The following is a 19,706-nucleotide window of genomic DNA, read 5'->3' as shown; positions in this document are numbered from 1 at the left end:
TAAATCACATGCGATTGTCAGGCATGTTTAGTCAGTAAAGCCGGTACTTTGATTAGTAGTAGATCATGAGCGTGATTTTGCGTAGCTTGTCAGTGATTTATGGCTCTGTGTATTAATTGCCGTTCCAGCTGAACACATGTGATGGATATTTACTACTAATCAAAGCTTTACTGATTAAACACGCCTGACAATCGCATGTGATTTATCGTGCAGCCCTATTTTTGATTTACACATTTTTATTTAACCATAGAGTCTAGAAAAATTAAAACAAAAAACAAACAAACAAACAAAAAGAGAACAGAATACAGCAATATTAAAATGAAAAAAAAAAAAAAAAAAAAAAAAAAAAACGGAATATGGAAAAAATAAAATGGAATTTGGAAAAAAATAAACCGGATTTCATAGTGCTCATGTAGTCACACCAAATTAATCATTATACTTTTAAGTACATTTTATATCATTATTTTAATAATCTTTTGTTGTGCTTTAAAGTAGTACACTTATTTTGAGATTTAAACCAACATACTAAAGCACATGCAAAATACTTGATTTATACTTCAACTATGGTGTGTTAAATACTAAAATATTACATTTAAAAGTTAATATACATTTTAAATGTACTAAATTTCAAAATCATTACAAATATGTAATTACAACTGTATGTAGATAACACATAGAAGTTTCAAAAGAAATTACTTTAAAGTATATTGTAGTTTACCATAAATGCAGACAGTAAACTTGAAACATATTTCAAAGACAGCAAAATTATGAAATTTTAGGTAACTGCATTCAGTATACATTTAAACTACAATACATTTTCTTTTAATTGCAATTGACGTGATTAATTGTCTGAAAGCATTACATTCAGTTTGCACTTAAGTGCATTCTTACAAAGCACTTTTTTTTTCAATAGTAAATAAGCAATTTTTAAAACATTGTCAATAATTAATAAACGCTACTTATAAAGTTTTGAGTAAACACTCTAAAGGTTTGTTTGATTTCAGCAATCATGTTTCATTAATCATTATTTAGTTTGATAATATTGATAATTTGATAAGCATTATATCATATCAGCCACCAAAAGAAAATAAAATATACTGGTTGATCACTAGAGTAAATTATGCGTAATAAAATATGCAATAAAATATCAACCTAACAAAACACATATCGGACAGCCATAAATCAACCCTGATGACGCCGGTACATCACTGCAGCTGTGAACTGATCATGTAACTCATATCATCTTGTTTGAAAATTCATCACTGCTGTCCCTGTTACATTGCTCCACAATCAGTGGGCGTAAAACAAGCACTGCATGCCTGGTTAAACCCGCAGACAGCATTTGACTGCATCTAAAACAGAATTGGTAAAGAAACTTAATCTACAGACAGAGGGACCCCTGCCGATCACTGATAACCAGCTCTGCTTGCAGTGGTCTCCTAGGTTACAACGATTCACAGGACTACTGCCCAGACAAGAAAAAACAACTGACTCAAACAATGTAGCGTAACCTACTTTCACACAAGCATGCATCATGTACTGCAACAGCGCTTCGAGATGCATTGTTAGATTTAAACGGCTTCGGTCGGCATGTGTGTGTCTGGCGTGAGCACGCTGAGGGCGAGAGGGAGGGGAGGACTAGCAGCACAGAACAGCGGCTGACGTCACCGGGCTCGCGCTCACCATGTGCTCATGCCTCACGTGGACGCGGGAGCAGGCTGAAAGCAGGCGAGGGAGGGGTAGAGGGAGAGAGCTGGAGAACGGCGCTTGCAGAAGAGAGTAGCGTGCGAGCGGGCGGCCCACATTCCCTCGCTTGTGTTTATCGTGTCTTTATAACCATCCCCAGCTTCGGTTTTACAGCTTTTGAGATCATAACTCAAAGATATGTCTTTCATAAACAGGTCACCTTCCCGCCCGCGCTATTATACTAATTGTTGCGGCTGCGGTCTACGAATTAAATGATCGACCGTGACCTTGGCGCTTTTATGTCAGCTGTATCTACGTCAGTGTTAATGTTCTGATTCAGGCAAATTCTTTAAGGCCTTAAACTTGTCACTGACCACCAAATTGTCCTAAATCAATCCTAAAATGTTATTTAAAATGGAGTAATTAAGCTTTTCATATACTGTGACATTTCCACATTAGCTTTTGAACATCAGGCAAAGAAAAACCAGATGGATAGAAAAAAAGGCAAGTGGAAAAAACAGAAGTGCACCTCTTATTGGTTAGAGAAGAACAGGGGAAGAGGGTAAGGAAAAGATATAATGAGCGCACACGGAGAAGAATTCGACCCAGGATGTTTTGGCAGATGCATATGACACAATTCTGCCAGTAGAGTATGTGTGGAGAAGCGTATGTGGGTGGGAGGGTGAAAGCGAGAGAATAAGGAGAAAACGGACTGCAAATCCCCATCTTGTGACCTATTCATAAACTATATTCTCAACACATTTTCCATCGTTTTTAACACTTATTTGTGATTACCATACAATATGCTTTAGGAATAAACTATTTATAAATATTTTTAGGAATTCAAGTTGGCATCCAACTAATTTAGGTCAGGGGAAAAACATTTCCAATCAAAACTCAATCCTCGTATTCAAACATTAACTTTTACAACCAGACGTAACAGTCTGCACCAGTTATCTTACAAATGGAGTGAGGACTAATGTGTGAATCTAGGTAAATCAGATAAAAACATGTTTGGGTCATCATATTATATATATATATATATATATATATATGTATATATATGTACAATATGTACAACGCTGTTCAAGTTTGGGATCAGTAATATTTTAAATGCTTTTTAAAGAAGTCTCTTATGCTCACCAAGGCTGCATTTATTAGTTTAAAAATACAGAAAAAAGTAATATTGTGAAATATCTGTCTTAATATAGTTTCATGCAAAGTCAATTTTTCATCAGACACTACACAATTCTTCAGTGTCACATGATCCTTCAGAAATCATTGTAATATGCTGATTTATCATCAATGTGGGAAACCATTGTGCTGCTTAATATGTTTTTGGAACCTGTGATATATAGAGAACCCAATCAGAAGTACCGTTTGCTTCTAAACTCTTCATATATATATATATATATATATATATATATATATATACATATATATATGTTTTTTTAATAAGTAATCTAATTAATTTTAAAATAAATTTGACTGAAAATACTCACAAAAGATTATTTAAAGCTATTTTTGTGTTAATTGACAAAGTATCAAGTAGACATTACAAATTGTAGCTTTAGAAAGAAATATTTTCTTTGATTCAGCATAGAATTTATTGCAATTAAACATTTAGGCCTATGTAAACTATGGAAGGTAAAAGAAGATAATTTGAGAAACATTTCAGTATTTTTTTGTACATATAATGAAAGTCACTGGTAACCAAAACAGCTTTGTTACCAACAGTCTTCAAAATACCTTCTTTCATGTTCCACAAAAGAAAGGTTTGAAATGACATGAGTGTGAGTAAATGATGACAGAATTAAATTTTTGGTGAACTATCCCTTTAATGTTTTTATTTTTATTCTTCTTATTTTTTTTAAATGAAATGACACTCTAAATAAGAAACTCTATCTGTCAGCAGGTGGAGGTAAATGTCTTTATGAGTCATTCATTCATTATTTCAATTTGGCTGATTCATTCAGGAATTCGGTTCAGTTTCGATTCGATTCGATTCATTCAATAAATGGCTCTCTTTATGAATGGGCTTTCGAATCATTGATTCACATGATTCATTCAAAAAGCAGATTTATTTAGAAACTAAACAGAGACGTGCAACAATTCTATGTCTTCAAAGGTAATACATTCTCTGCAAAACTGAGCAAAACACATAATATTGTGTTTAAAACAAGACAATATCAACTTCTTATTTACTGAACTGTTGTATAAAATCACATTTAAGCTCATGATAGATCGGGACAAAATCAGTACTCGTGTCATATTGCTCTTGAAGCCCATGTGATATTGTGAGATATATGTGACATATATATAAATATTAGACAAAACATACAAAGGCTTTTTTGCATCAATATCTTGAATTTTAGGGCATAACTGCATTTATGGAGGTGTTGCCCTGCATCATATTTGTCAACAATTATATGAAATATAAGATGATGTACAGGTCATCTTATTTTTCACATTTTTTAATTCTATTTATTTATTTATTTTTACTTTTTATTTATCAAAAGTATTCTGAAAAATATCACAGGTTCCAAAGCAAACATTAAGCAGCAAAAACTGTTTTCAGCATTGATAATAAATCAGCACTTAAAAATGATTTCCTGAAGGATCATGCAACACTGAAAAGTGGAGTAATGGCTGATAAAAATTCAGCTTTTGATCACAGAAATAAATTATATTTTAAAGTATACTACACTAGAACATTGTTATTTTAAATTGTAATAATATTTCACAATATTACTGTTCTTTCTGTATTTTAAATACCTTGATGAGCATAAGAGACTTCTTTAAAAATTAAAAAAAAAAAAAAAAAAACATTAAAAATCTTACTGACCCAAACATTTGAATAGCAGTTTATATATATATATATATATATATATATGCATATTTTCATTTTCTTAATGGTCCTACAAATAGGCTTTTTTTTTAATATGCAAAATATATTCATTATATTAATAAAACATTGGAGAAAGAGAAGCTTCTAATGGATGCTCATCAAACCCTAGTTGCATAGCACTCATATCCAATCACATCTTTGACTTACCTGGATGTAGCGGAGAGCGCTCCTCAAGACGCTCAAATTGGACGTCTTCTTTTCATCCACATTAGGAACGTTCCTCTTGAGGGTCTCAAAACATTCTTTCAGATGTGCTCGTCTGTTACAGAAAGAAAAGCACTGATCATTCTGTTTCTGACGTTTTATGCAAAGCAAGTCAGAGTATTAACAGATGTTTAGGCAAAGCGTTTTGATGATGGAAGAAGTCAAAAGGCAATTGCTTTATAATATCTTATTTGTTACTGTGGTTACTAGTCGGGCAAAGGGCTTCAAGCCACTACAAACAAATAGCGCACTAATTGCAAAGCGACAAGAGTTAATGTGTCTGTGATCGGTCCAGCAACCATATAACTTACATTAAGCCTACTCAATGACTTAATATGTCCAGCTTCCATTTGTCAAAATGAGTAAACACAAAAATGTAAACAGAAGTTAACCCACCTGTTCTTTTCCAGCTTGTTGTGAACTTCTCGAGTTCCAGCCCTGCGGGAAAAAAAATGGATATGTTTCTAGGCCACATGTAAACTTTCACAAATCTACCCATTACGTTTTATATAATGATCTCTTGCATGTGTGTGCAAATAAGTAGTTCACTGCAAAACAAAATCTGTCATCGCTCACTTCTGTTATTTCATTTTTTCTCGTTTAGGGAACACAAAAGGAAAGATTTTTCATGCAGCTCTTACACAAACAACGACACCACCAAACACCAAGTAGAGTTTTAAAGACAAAGCTCTAAAGACAAAAGATATGAAAGTATGAATAAAATGTTCCATGAGTTTTCCGACGCCAAATGATAGCTTCATGTGAACAACAGATCAAAACTTGGCACGATTTGGGTGGAAAAACGTAATTACGCAATAAACAAAACTCCAGGTTTTCCATGTTAGGGCTGCACAAATCATCTAAAAATTGTAATTATATACAAATGTGATTATTATTGTACATTATTATCATTACTACTACTACTACAACTACAACAAACAAAAAATATTAAAATATTGGTAGTATAATATTCCACTGTACAAAAATAAATAAATAAATAAATAGTGTTTAAAAGTGACATATCATGAAAATCTGACTTTTTCCATTGTTTCCATCTGCCAACCCAAAAAAAATGTGAAAAGGGACAATCCTGTAGCTCTGTTTTGGTAAGCCTTTTTCTCCTTCTCATTTTGCTCCCCACGTGACAAAGTAAGTGGATGTTATTATAATATTACCAGCTCTTAATCTGCACATTTCCACCCACCATCATTTTGTTTTCGCAAGCAACAACGGTGTACCAGTTCTAACACCATGCAAAAGTTCAAGCAAAGCATGCTAACTGTTCTGTCGTTGGCTGCACAGACGAGCACAGAACACTATTTAGAGTCCCAGCCTCAGAGGAGCAGTGGATTTATTGATTTATTTACTGTATATTACACTGCTGCCACATAGATCTAATATAAACATGAGATTTCTTTCCCAGCTGTTTACCTTCACAGAAATAACTGGCTGTTTTGTAACTTGTGTTTTTAACATAAACTTGTGTGTATTTGACAGTTTAAGCGCAGTAAGACATGAAAGAGAAGTTTAGTTTAGTACTCACACGCTGTGTGACAGCCGCTTTTGTGTGTGTGCTTCAGATATGTGCGCTTGGAAAATTGTATATCAGAAGTTTAAACTAATATGCTTTAAAACACATGATTTCACTGCAGTAGACATAAATTAAAAACAAACAGATGCTTTTTAGTAGAATATCTGAGGTACGAGCTGTAAAGGCACAGTCCTATTCTGAAAAAGGGGGTGGGGAGTAGCAGCTCATTTGCATTTAAAGAGACATGCACGAAAACAGCGTTTTTCTGCTTTTACTAAAGATTCAAAATGAGGCGTATTCAAAATGATATCATACATGAGCTGTGGGGTACTTTGAGGTGAAACTTCACAGACACATTCTGGGGACACCTGAGAGTTTAAAAGGGGCATAATAGGTTAACGTTTACATATTTTTTTAATTTTCAAATGTTAAACTATCAAGCTTTTATTTGGGCCACAGAGGGACCTGAATGCTTCTCTTTTGTTGACAACAGCCAGTTTATGAGCACTTATTAACATTTTGGAAAGATGGTTGGTGCATGGTGCTTTTTAAAATGCACGTTATTTTTGTGAACCGAGCCAATCCGAGACACTAAAAACTCTGGATCATGGGCTGCTCGCAAGTAAAAGAGCACAGCGCTGCACTTCACTCTGTAAGTTATATAAATAAGCTTTCCATTGATGTATGGTTTGTTAGGATAGGATAGGATTTCGTTGAGACAACTATTTGAAAATCTGGAATCTGAGGGTGCAAAACAAAAAAAAAACAATAAAAAAATCAAATTACTGAGAAAATCACTGTTAAAGTTGTCCAGATGAAGTTCTAATCAAAAGATTACTAATCAAAAATTATTTTTCATACACTCATGGTAGGAAATTTACAAAATCTCTTCATGAAACATGATCTTTACTTAATATCCTAATGATTTTTGGCATAAAAGAAAATTGATCATTTTGACCCAACGTATTGTTGGCTATTGCTACAAATATACCCGTGCTACTTAAGATTGGTTTTGTGGTCCAGGGTCACATCATTTATTATTTTAAAATATATTTAAGGGCTGCAACAGGTCTCAGCAAATATTCTCACATGACAATAACATACGACTCCAGAATATAGCAACAGAGTTAAAGAAACTACTTTTACGGTGCTTTTTCGCAGCTTAACATCCTTAATTCTCATTTGCATTGTATGGAAGACATCAGTGTGAACGTTCTCGAAACACCTCCTTTTGTGTTCCACATAAAACAAAGTTAATGTGTGTTTAGAACAACATAAGGATGAGTATAGCGGAAATCACAAATTTAGTTTGCAACCTACAAACACACAGGATGACCTGAGGGGGCAGCGTTATATTTCATCATGGGTCGCCGTACAGGACGGCAGCCTATTTTTTCAAAATTGCACTCTCATAACAAAATAGCCAACCTAGTTTCATTCGGTTACGATTACAGACGCGTGTCCTAGAGTACTGATGTCCTCTACTTTGAAAAATCTCTTCAGCATTGTTGCATAAAGCCACAAAACTTGGCTCACCCTCCAGGTCTCCTTTTCCCATCCAGGTTGCGCGGCTCTTCCACAGTGGCTCCATTAGCCCTGGGTGGTTGGCCTATCTGACCCTGGGCCAGCGTGGGCTGAGGTTGGGGTACTGCTGGTTGGGGCAGGAGGGCATGTTGCTGTGGTGGATGCTGGGCTGCTATGATGGGGGCTGGATAGGGTTGCAGCAATGCCTGCGTTTGTTGCGGCTGTGGCTGTGGCTGCTGCTTAGGACTGTTATTCGACAGAGGCAAGGTGTTAGCTTCTGCTTTTACATGTGCAATCAAGTGACGATGCTGCTGCTGTTGCTGCTGCGGAGGGGAGTGGGCGTCCTTGCCATTGGGGCTGAGGAGGGGGGCTGCTGGTGGGGACAGGGCTGTGGCCAAGGGTGTGACCACTGGTATAGGGGAGGCTGTGTGGAGGGACGGAGCAGTCTGAATGGGAGGGGCCGCAGGGTTGGCAGGGACCACCGGGATTGGAATGACAGCTATGGAAACAGGTGGTGGGAGGGGAGGGGGCGGGACCGGAGGGTGGTGCTGGTGGTGGCGGTGTGGCTCGAGCCGCATGTCCTCGGCCCAGGTCACATGGTTAACTTGGACAGACTGGATAATGGGGGCGGAGAGCTTCTGCTCGGCCTCACGGGACAGCAGGGCCTTCTCTCGCCGCTCCTCCTCCTCTGTAGAAAAAAAAAAAAAACAGATAGAAATTAACGTTATGCACAAAGACAGATGAAATGAAGGCTACAACTTGGAAATGCTATTTGAGTATAATATGAGTATATGAGTATAAAATGAGAATAATACACTGTATAATTAATTATATCACACTACAACTGTGTTGTATAAAAAAATGCTGCACGGAAAACAGAAATGTGAATAAATACTCCAAAATGTGCAATAAAAACAGTATATATTTGCTCACAGTGGACAAATTTTTCCAGAATACATTAAAAGAGGCATGTGATTAATTCACTAAAGATTGGTTGCTTTTACACCTTAGAACTTGAAGATCGTCAGAGGGGTTTTTTTGTTTGTGCATTCTTGACTACAATTCATTCATTAAATTTAATAAAAAGCCTACAGCTTCGGTTTCTATTTATATTTGGCAATTTTTTAGAAGTGACCATTTTGTTCTCTTGAACACATGGGATGGAAACGCGGCGTGATCCACAAATAGTTTTGCGGTGTTCTGATTTCTTGCATGAATTAAATTTGTTCAGCTTGAATGGAAGCTGTTATTATTTTCTTGACTCTCACTGGAGATTCTAATCAGAAAGAGACAGAAACACTGCTTGATCAGCACATAGCTTTTGTGGTATTCTGATTTCTTGCATAAATTAAATTTGCAGCTTTAATGGAAACGCTGTTATTTTCTTCTTGACTCTAACTGGAGATTCTAGTTAGAGACGGAAACACTGGTTTGTTCACAGTTTTTGTAATATTCTGATTTCTCAAATAAATTCACAGCTTGAATGGAAACATAGTTAAGGCTCCGATATGCTTGAAGCAATGAAGAACAAATGAACAAAATCAGGCCAAAACTAATTTAGTTTGAAGTTGTAAGAAACATCTTGCCAAAGCAGACTTTCACCAGACTTATTAGTGATTATTGGCCAATTTCAACTTTTTCCAATTACCAAAAAGCGCGTGTCAGTTCAAAAATCGATGCCATGCAAATAGATCAAAAACAGTTTCTATTTTGTTTATGACTGTTATAGCACCAGCTGTGGTGCGGGTCCCTTTAAACCTTTGCAAGCTTGTTTAGAATCACCTGTCGCATGTGTTTAGCAGGTTTTGTGAAGTTTTGAGTTTTTTTTTTTTAGGCTTTATAGGATTTTATTTTTTAAAATAATTATTAGTTAGCAAAAGTAGTTTTTTTATATCTTCTTAATCATTTAACAAACAATTTGATTGGTTCTAGAGGCAAAATTGTCCAGAATAAGGATTTCTATCATATGATAAAAATATTGTGTGTATGTTAGGGATGCAACAATACAGTTAGTCCACGGTTCAATACGTACCTCGGTTTTTAACCACAGTTTTCGGTTCAGTTCTGACATCTTGCCACTTGAGTGTTTTTTTTTTTTTTTTTTTTGCAACAAATTAACAAAATACTCCGGTTATCCTCTGTACACTGGAAAAAGCGTGGTTTAGTATATGTATACTTAATTTTTCTTTTAAGAGAGATTATTTTTTCAATTTTTAAAAAATAGAACTGGTTTCATTCAAACTGGACGCCAGAGGGCGCCCTCGTGCAAAAAATCCACATATGCAAGTATCACTGATGACGTTACGTTCCAGCTTCTCTAATATGGATAAAGGCATCCCTATTGCTGTAACTTAATGAAAACAAGATATAACGTTAAACGTTTTGAATGACGATGATGTAAGGACAATAAACACTCATCTGCAATAATGTTCTTTAAGCCATCTCATGTATTTTCATAAGCCATTCCTAATCGACTTTTTTTTTTATAACTCTTTTGTTGGACTACAGGTTTAGAAAGGCTTATCATTGCATGTCATTAGAATGGAAGATGCTCTGTGTGTGTTGCTTTTTCAAATATAAGCGGGGAAGCGTTTCCTCATTTCAGCATGTGAAATCACGGACACACATACAGCAAATTCAGAGAAAATAAATCAAGGAAGTTATTTAAATGCAAAACCGAAAAACTGCAATTCACAAGCGCGTATTGAACCGTGGACGTCGTACCGAACGGTTCGATATTATATTAAGAATTGTAACATCCCTAGTGTATGCGTGAAAAAATGCACAATGTACACTGTTTTGCACCCTTGAAAAATGCAATATCACCCCTCCAGTGGCCGATTTCCAATTTTGGCAAAGATATCTAATTTCTTTCAGGAGTTATAGGCATTTTACTAAAAGTGGCCCTGCCCCTTTAGAACATTTCGGCGCCCCTTTGCAACAGTGAGTCGAAAGTTCACTTTTTTTTTTTGATAATTATTGATGTTCACTATCCAGAGAATCTTTCTGCACTGGTTTGGTTCTGATCGGGTGAAAAACCTAAGACTAAGTAGGTTTTTCAAAAAATGCAAAATACCCCAAATATTTTGCCCTCACAACCAAATCTGATCCGCTTCAACCCCTAATTATATGAAATACTTCTGAAATTAAAGAAAATTTCAATTGCTGCAACCAAATAACATCAGGTCAGTGTTCAAAATTCAACATTAAATTGGACGCATGAGTCTGGGCCACTGAAAAAATAAAAATAAAAATTACTGCTTGGATGGTAACAGATTGCTTATCTACCATAAGCACTGACTTTAATAAAACAATATAATATAAAAAATGCTTTTCTACAGTTCATTAATTTCCCTCAGACTGAAATATATTTTATGAAATTCACATTTTATGAATACCCTGATGTGGCTACCCGATTCACTAATAGCCTGAAATAAATGCTCACAGCACAGATTTCAAAGGGTGATTTATTATTTATTATCCAGCTATAATGATATAGCTCTGTTTGTTAAATATATATTTGCACACACATTTGTGATCCTGGACCACAAAACCAATCATAAGTAGCAAGGGTATATTTGTAGCAATAGCCAAAAATACATTGTATGGGTCAAATTTTTTCATTTTTCTTTTATGCCAGAAATCATTAGGATAAAGTAAAGAACATGTTCCATGAAGATATTTAGTAAATTTCCTACCGTAAATATATCAAAACTTATTTTTTGATTAGTAATATGCATTGCTAAGAACTTAATTTGAACAACTTTAAATTTTCAAATAGTTGTATTTTGGCCAAATATTGTCCTAACCATACACCACACATCAAAGCTTATTTATTCAGCTTTCAGATGATGTATAAATCTCAATTTCCAAAAACTGACCCTTATGACTGGTTTTGTGGTCCAGCGGCCCATTTGTGAACTAAATTATAGCCGTAGCTAATATAAAACAGCAATACTACAGATCAATACTAATTTTCAGATCAGTAATGGAACTAATTAGTGCCTGTCTCTGCTCTAAGAAGCATTCGTGGCTGTGAAGTGTAAATTAATAATGAGAAGCTGCAGAGTAACAGAGTAATTTAATACATCAAGACAGTGTGTGAAATTCATACAACAGGGCTCAAAACCTGCGGCGTAGCTATAGTTTTAATCTTAAACAAGAAAAGCTGGTATAAGGAGCAGTAAATTATGACTCCACATCCAAATTAGGGTGGGGTGTGAGCTAGCTGTCCTGGACAGTCTGTCTCTTTAAGAGAGAAGCCCCAGTAAGAGTCTTGCCTAGTCTCCAGCTCCACGCTGACGTCACACAGCAGTCTGCACGAAAAGCCGAGAGCTGGCGTGGGGGAATCTGAGGCCGGGCCGTACCATCTGCAGGCTAGAACGACGATTTCCATGATTGATGGACAGATCTATTGTTTAGCCCATCAATCCATATTCAGCTGCGTCGGAGTTGTGACTTCAAATCGATGTTTGAATTTTAATACAAGGAGGGGAGGAATTCTGGCTGCTGTCCAAAGGGAGTCTTTGAGCCAAAACTGTCATTTGCACCACAAGACATTCCTGTGCAGGAAAAATCTTGCGAGCACGCTGCAGACAAAGGGGTGACCTGATGCAAAGCGTCCCTATACAGTTCAAACCACAACATGCGGGAATCCTCCTGCATCAGCAGCAAAAATAATATTGACTGTGAAACATGTTCTCAGAAGCCTTCAAAAATAAAGAATGCTGAGATCGATATTTTGAGTGCTTGCATATTTCTCTGTTATATAACAGGAGAAGACGAATACATATCGAAATGCCATTTCTCTTGACATTTACATGCTACAAAAGAAATGAATACAGCATGTTAGGAATGGAATCACAAACACTACTGTGTCATTGTGCAAACATTATACAGCCAGGTTAATAAGCTCTGAACAGCTCATGAGAGTGTCATCTATTGCTCTCCATAAATAAGCATGTAAAGCTCTTGAGATGGGATATACTACAGTGGTCTGTAGGATTTAGGAGTGTGCATATCAACATGGCACTGTGCAAACGGGACAAAGGAACCTTCTAATGAAGTTTCCTCATGTCTACCATACAGCAAAAATTTAATTCCATTTCCACATATTCTGAAACAAACTAGTCCAGAACAGCACAATGAACTGCACTTGCATAAAATACAATGATAACTCATTTTGAACAATAAAATCAAATGCAAACATGACTTTTTATTTAACAACAAACTTATCTGACCAACCTCTTTATGACTGTTAAACATAATTATGCACAGCTTTGGAAACATAACAGAACAACTAACTATTTAGAGTCTGTCAGAGACACATGTTCAAAATCAAAGTCCACAAAGCTCAAACAGTAAGGGAAAGCTTAAGCAGGTTTGACAGTATAAAAAACATGCATTATAAATGCAAATAAAAAAGAAATGTAGGGTATCACTTTCATGTGATATTACATGCAATTTTATAGATCTGGTACAAGGTCAAAGACTGTAAGTGCATGCAAAGTTTGCACATTTGAATGGAGCCTTAAAGATAAAGACCTTGCAGAGATGTTCAAAAACATACCAACTGCACTTCACTACAGCCTATTTATCTGTGTGCCAAAAAATTAAACTGTCTGGAAAAGAGCAATCAGTCTGTAAAGCTTTTACTTGGATGTGCATGAAAAATGCACATTATATAACTTCTGCATTGAGGGAGGGTGGCGTTGCCCTATTTTCTCCCCAGTTGTGACCTGGGAGAGAGGGAGGGGGGGCGGGGGTTGGTGTCTGGCGCGCACGTGGTTGAAGAGGGCGGTCTTTCAGCACGCGGTATTTGCTGTGGGTGTGGCTTTACTGACACGTCACCTCGAGAATGAAACAAAAAGCCCCCCGCTCTGTTTAAAGCGAACAAATAAATCGCGAGTAAAATATTGCTTTGCCTGTTTTATGGAATTTCGGCATAGGAATACAATAAAAGATTAAGCAGTTAATAACTAAAAAGCGTGATGGTGAAAAATCACACAGTGTCTTGAAAGTCCTGAGTGAGATAACCACTCGGCAATGTCATTATGTAAAAACGCTTTGGTCTATTGCCACCGCCCAACGAATACGAAACGACGTTGGCTACTCTCAGCTAAGCTGTTTAGAAATTAATTGGTGGTTAAAAGTGGCTGCTATAATTTTTAAAAATCCTACCCTGCCAATATAAGTGCAGAAACGTGTAACTTTATGTGTCTGACAAAAAATACGACGCGGTATGTACTAGGATCTGTCGGGGTAAATGTACCCACCCACCGCAGCGCTATTGAGCGAGTATAGTAGCACACTAAATATAGCATGGATTTAACCCGGAAACCGAGTGAGCGAAATATGCCCTAGTCACGAAGACTGCACCCTACAAACAGTGCAAACCTTTAGACATTACTATTCAGACACAAAGCTCGTATTTGCAGTGCTTATAATAAAAGGATGATTTGCTGTTTTTACTCTTTTTTTAAGAAATATAACTGTAGTTATTTATCTTTAAGTGTGCCGGTATGAAAATACCATTTGCTGGGTAAAATCCCAGTCAGTTCATACATATCTAATTCATCCTGTAGGTCTATGCAATCACCCAGTTCCCCCCCGCCTTACCACGTGTAATCTGTTGTTGCTGGGCTTGCCACTCCAAATACCTGGCCGCTTCCAATAGAGTATCGATACTCATTTTGAACACCGATACAATACGTTCCCGTCAAAAAACAAATGTATGCAAGCCCTTGATGCAGATATATGTGGTGGGTTAAATCACAGTATAATCCACTGGCTTCCAAAGACAGTCATAAGACATCCAGGGCGCTCCCGAAATTCATCAGAAACACATTACTTCACTGGCAACAAGATGGCGATTGGAGTAACAGAAAACACAACAAGTCGAAAGGCATACCGTTCAAGGTCCGCCCTCGTCAGTGCTACTCCTCCCTCATACTACCAGTGATTAAAAAGTAGGGCAGAACACGCTGTCACGCTAAGCGATAGGATCGGGAATCTAAACCGAACGTAATCTCTCAAATGAGATCTAAATGTATTTATAAATGATCAAGACTTAATGGTGAGATTTATATGACACGATGGAGGCTGTGCAAATTTGTTTCCGGTTGTTTACTAGAGCATAAAAGGAGGAAATAGTGTGGGACGTTTGCGAAATCCATGTTCCGGGTTTTCGCGGTAGCCCTACCCTGCAGTACATTTGCACATGATTAAAACATGTCGATGAGAGGGAACCAATGGGCGTGGAGAACAACAAGGCATGGTGTCTGTCCACATGGGCAGCCGCTAAAGGCTGAACGCGGCTCATTTGCATGGCGAGACCGTGTATGGCAAGCCTTTTTACATTTATTCCTCTTACTATCTATTTTTGCTTCTGGGACTTTAATTAAAACTAGTATTTTAAATTACCCCCTCACTAACATTGTTAATTATAACAAAATGCATAGTTATTTTATGCCTTTTTATTAAAATAGGACAGTAGAGAGACAACAGGAAATAGAGCCCTGCATTTCAGCCTGAGCCCGATGGGCCCCGACTTTTTTATGCCCCTAGGGCCGGGCTTCGGGCCAATTTTCACGTCATATTTCAGACGCAGGTCGGGCTTCGGGCCTGTTTTAGGCGTCTCCTTATTTTTGTATTTTAGACATCCACCAATTATGTGATGAAAAAAAAATTCTGCGCTGGTGGAAACAACACAAAACTTCACTTTCACTTTCGAGACCGGCTCGGAAGGCGTTTAGTGTCTCCGTCGGCAGCAGCGACCACGCCTTCAGCACAGCTACACTGTCAAAAACAATTTGTTGAGTCAACTTAAAATAATTTGTAACCTAGCTGCCTTAAAATTTTAAGTTCAGTCAACTCAAAAAAAGTTTATTCAACTTGAAATGTTAAATTATACTAAGTGACAACTTAGATATTTGAGTTGAATCAACTTAAAATTTTAAGGCAGCTGGGTTACCCATCTGTTAAGTTTAACAAACACAAATATCGTACATTAACAACTTAACATTTCAAGTTGACTAAACTTATTTTAGTTGACTGAACTTTTAAGGCAGCAGCGTAACAAATTATTTTAAGCTGACTCAACAAATTGTGTTTTTTATTTTTTACAGTGTAGAACAGTTCCACGTTCAAGCGCACGTAATAGGCTAAAGCTTGCCGCAAAGCACTGGCAAAAGTTATTACCATGAATGTGTCGGGGAAATAGTAAGGAGATTTTTGAATTATTTATTAATAAACTATTGTTTTCTGAGTCAGTGTCACAGGGATAAAGTTTCCGGTCCTGACTCGTCATTTCCTCTTTGGACGCGCCTTTATAGAGAAAAGCATCTTTACAGATTACATAATGAATGAATTTTTGTTTTCGATTTGTTTTATTTTGTTAAGTAATAATTTAAAACTTTCCATAGATATATTTATCAAGTCTGTAAGGTAATTCATTGAGTTTCGGTTCATTTTTGTGAAGCACTCCTGTGATCGCAGAAAGCTGGTTTGTGTTCTTTATTTTATAAAAGCGCAGCATTTTGTTGATATTGTGAGTGCACACAAATAAAAGTAGACCCTCCATGTCTTGAGCAAAAATTATGGAATATTTTAAATTGTTTCGGTGATCGCTTCCAGCTTGCACTCTCTGCACAAACGCACATTTATAGGTGTTTAAGTTGTGATGATTTGAGAAGGCAAAATTGATCAAACAGACTGTGTTTAACGAACAAAAAAAATGCTTCAGACATTTTTCTAAATTAATAAAAACATGAAACGAAAAATAATCACTTTGCCATTACATATAAAACTGAACTATTTTAATAGCTGAAACAGTAGGCTAGTGTAAGCTCTTTTGGGAGAAGGGGGAAAAAAGACGGGCTCGGGTTGGACTCGGGCCGAGAATTCTGATAAGCTGTCGGACAAGGGCCAGGCTAGGGCCTGAGCATCTCGGGCCAGGATCGGGCTAGGGGCTATATTTGAGGCCAGTGCAGGGCTCTAACAGGAAAGCACTGGGAGGAGAGAGGGGAATGGGATCTGCAAAAGATCCCAAAAAAAATAAAAAATCTGGAGGAGATTGGAATCAAACTCAGGTTGCTGTGAGCGCAGTTGCGCTATATGTCGACGCACCAACCACGAGGCTATTGGCTTGACTAAAGGATGTGCTTCAGATATCAACCATTCACTTCTAATATGTAAGTCCAATTGTTGTTATGTATACCAATTTTATTCACTAGCTACTATATCTATTTCCAGTGTTGCCAAGCTTGTTTTTCATGTCCATGAGTTGAAGCGACCACAGTAATGTGATATTTAGCCCCTGCGATGCAAATTTTACAAAATTTACATATCTCACCAAAAAACTTGTATTTTATGTAACTACTTTGTAGTTCACCTAGGTGGAGGGTGAACCTAATCAAGGGTAAAGTCCAAAGTATACACCAGGACAGTGTTGCCACCTTGTGGAACAACTGATTACTGCAAAATGTCTTCACTGTGCACGCGTGACCTTACAAAAATCGAGTGGTGCATATACTTAATATTAGCCTATTGTTAGTGTAATCTATTAACTACATCATAAATGAATTGATGAGTTTTTGGTAAGAAAAATATCCATATTTAAAACATAATAATCACTTTTTAGTAATAATTTTCAATAATCGCTAACAGTTGTACACAGAAGCAGCTCCGGGCGGATGATGTATGAAGTCAGTGTTGCGCCTGCGGAGCTCAGAAGTGAATAACGCGGACACGCAGTGGACAAAACAGAACAAAACAAATCAGAAGTACAAAATGAGGATTTTTATAAGCCAGGAGGAGACTGGTATTGCTTTGCTAAAGTCAGGAAACTTTGCTTCCTTTGCTCCTGTAAACAAACACTGGTATTCGCGAGACTCACAGGTGCATGCACAATGCCAACGTCATACGTCATCCGCCCTGTGAGGCACTCTTTATTATGGATGGATGCGCTTTACTGGACTTGTTTTGGACTGATGAAGAGAAACACCCGCCCACTGCATTACAAAGCCAGAACTTTTTTTTTTTTTTTGAAGGAGCCAAAACAATTTTTAATATAACTCCAATTGCATTCATCTGAAAGAAGGAAGTCATAAACACCTAGGCTGCTTTTAGAGTGAATAAATACAGGGCTAATTTTCATTTTTGGGTGAACTAACCCTTTAATGCTGCAATCAACACCTTTTATTAATTTTCACTTTATTTACAAAAGATGTAATAGATTTAGTTTAATTGTGCAGGGGCTATACAAGTCGCCGTGGCTAGGGGAAGGCTAAGCTTTCCCCAGCCTTACACATGCTCTGCCTATGATAATTAAATTAAAAATGTTACTATTAAATAACATTTTACGCACTTTGTAATAGATTCATCACTCAATTAGTCCTGGGATAAACTAAAAGTACTTGAAAAAAGTAAATAACTGAAGAGATACTAGTCACTATTGTATTAGTAGAACTATTTAAGAACAGTGTTGGGGGTAACGCATTACAAGTAACGTGAGTTACATAATAATATTACTTTTATTTACTTTTTTCCCCATTTATTGATGGACAAGTCTCCTGTCGGGAAACTGGGAGTAAGCATTGTTACTGTATTTTAGACTAAATGTAAACATGCATTAATTCATCTCACTCACAAAAAACAGATTCAGTATTCCTCAAAATGAATAAAAATTTCTGAGTAAAATGCAAACTCAGAATATGATGCAACCCTGCTGTCAAAAAAAAAAAAAAAATAATAATAATAAAACAAATATAAATATTTAATTCCATTTTATTAACCAGTGTCTTTGCTGCTGACCTTCGATGATGCAATTCAACCATGCTAGTAAGCAACAATTACTTTAGATAAACTAACATTTGTGCTTCATTTTTTTTTTTTTTTTTAGCTGAAGAGTGATCTCCTGCATAAATGCGCTTTTCTTTCAGCCTGGAGTGAATTCTTTTTTTTTTTTTTTTTTTGGTGTGAAAGGGCTTTAACACTGGAATTGTTTTATATTAAAAACAAAGACGCAAGCCCTGTCCAAATATAAAAAGTAACGCAAAAGTAACATAACACACTACTTTCCATTAAAAGTAATGTAATTAGTTACTTTTTAAGGGAGTAACGCAAAATTGTAATGCATTTTAAAAGTAACTTTCCGCAACTCTTTTTAAGAATAATTTGTACTAGTAACAAAATATATGCAGGTTTTAGTTGTAGTGAATACATGTAAAAACGGCTTGCCATAGAGCATGAGCCTGCCTCGCTGTCTTGGTACCTGCCAATCATCCTGAACGAGTGTCGAAATGGCCACGCCCAGATCGTGGTTTGGCTTTGGGGTAGTCAGTGTTCACTGTAAACCGACGAAAACAAAAGGCAACAATCACTACGAAGAATACGAATTTATTCTTCTTTGTATTTGAATGCGGTATTCCTGATCCAGCATGTTTCTCTGGTGTGTGTTTGATGTTATCCTGCAAATAATAAAAGTTCTTAAGAAACCGAGGGCGCGGTGAACAGATGCAGTCATGAGTGACGTTACCGTCATATTCAGCTTAAGCTTGTTTTACAGGCCAGCGCTGTTCTACGGAATGAGCAAATGACTTTAATTTTTTTTTCAATATGTGTTCATATTTACTGAGCAGGCTAATCTGTAAACGAGACTAAAAGCAAAAGCGTTTCGTTATTACTGCTAGCATGCAAGTCAGACGCTTTTGAAACTAAAACGTCATTTACGTCTGAAAAGCTGTTCGGGATTTAAACTCTATTATTTAAAAAAATATGTGATTTAAACAATACAGCGCCTTACATAATATATAATACAACGTAATACAATATATTCAGACATTGTATTGCTAT

The 19,706-nt window shown here is 36.5% G+C and overlaps 1 protein-coding gene across 1 annotated transcript in view; it reads right to left on the bottom strand.

The window, feature by feature from the left end:
• The window catches only part of mntb (MAX network transcriptional repressor b), a 28,040-nt gene extending 13,285 nt beyond the window's left edge, over positions 1-14,755 (bottom strand). Inside the window, exons 1-4 of the mRNA XM_051093046.1 lie at positions 14,472-14,755; positions 7,866-8,541; positions 5,195-5,236; positions 4,742-4,853 (exon numbers count right to left, since the gene is read on the bottom strand). Of these exons, the coding sequence (XP_050949003.1) occupies positions 4,742-4,853; positions 5,195-5,236; positions 7,866-8,541; positions 14,472-14,544 (903 nt within the window). The 5' untranslated portion in view covers positions 14,545-14,755. The remainder of the gene's footprint in view (positions 1-4,741; positions 4,854-5,194; positions 5,237-7,865; positions 8,542-14,471) is intronic.
• Between the last annotated feature and the right edge of the window lie 4,951 nt (positions 14,756-19,706).

This window comes from Labeo rohita, chromosome 21 (genome assembly GCF_022985175.1).
Source record: "Labeo rohita strain BAU-BD-2019 chromosome 21, IGBB_LRoh.1.0, whole genome shotgun sequence".
Lineage (NCBI taxonomy): Eukaryota > Metazoa > Chordata > Actinopteri > Cypriniformes > Cyprinidae > Labeo > Labeo rohita.
The sequence above is the reverse complement of the archived record's forward strand: the minus strand, read 5'-3'. Positions and strand labels throughout refer to the sequence as shown.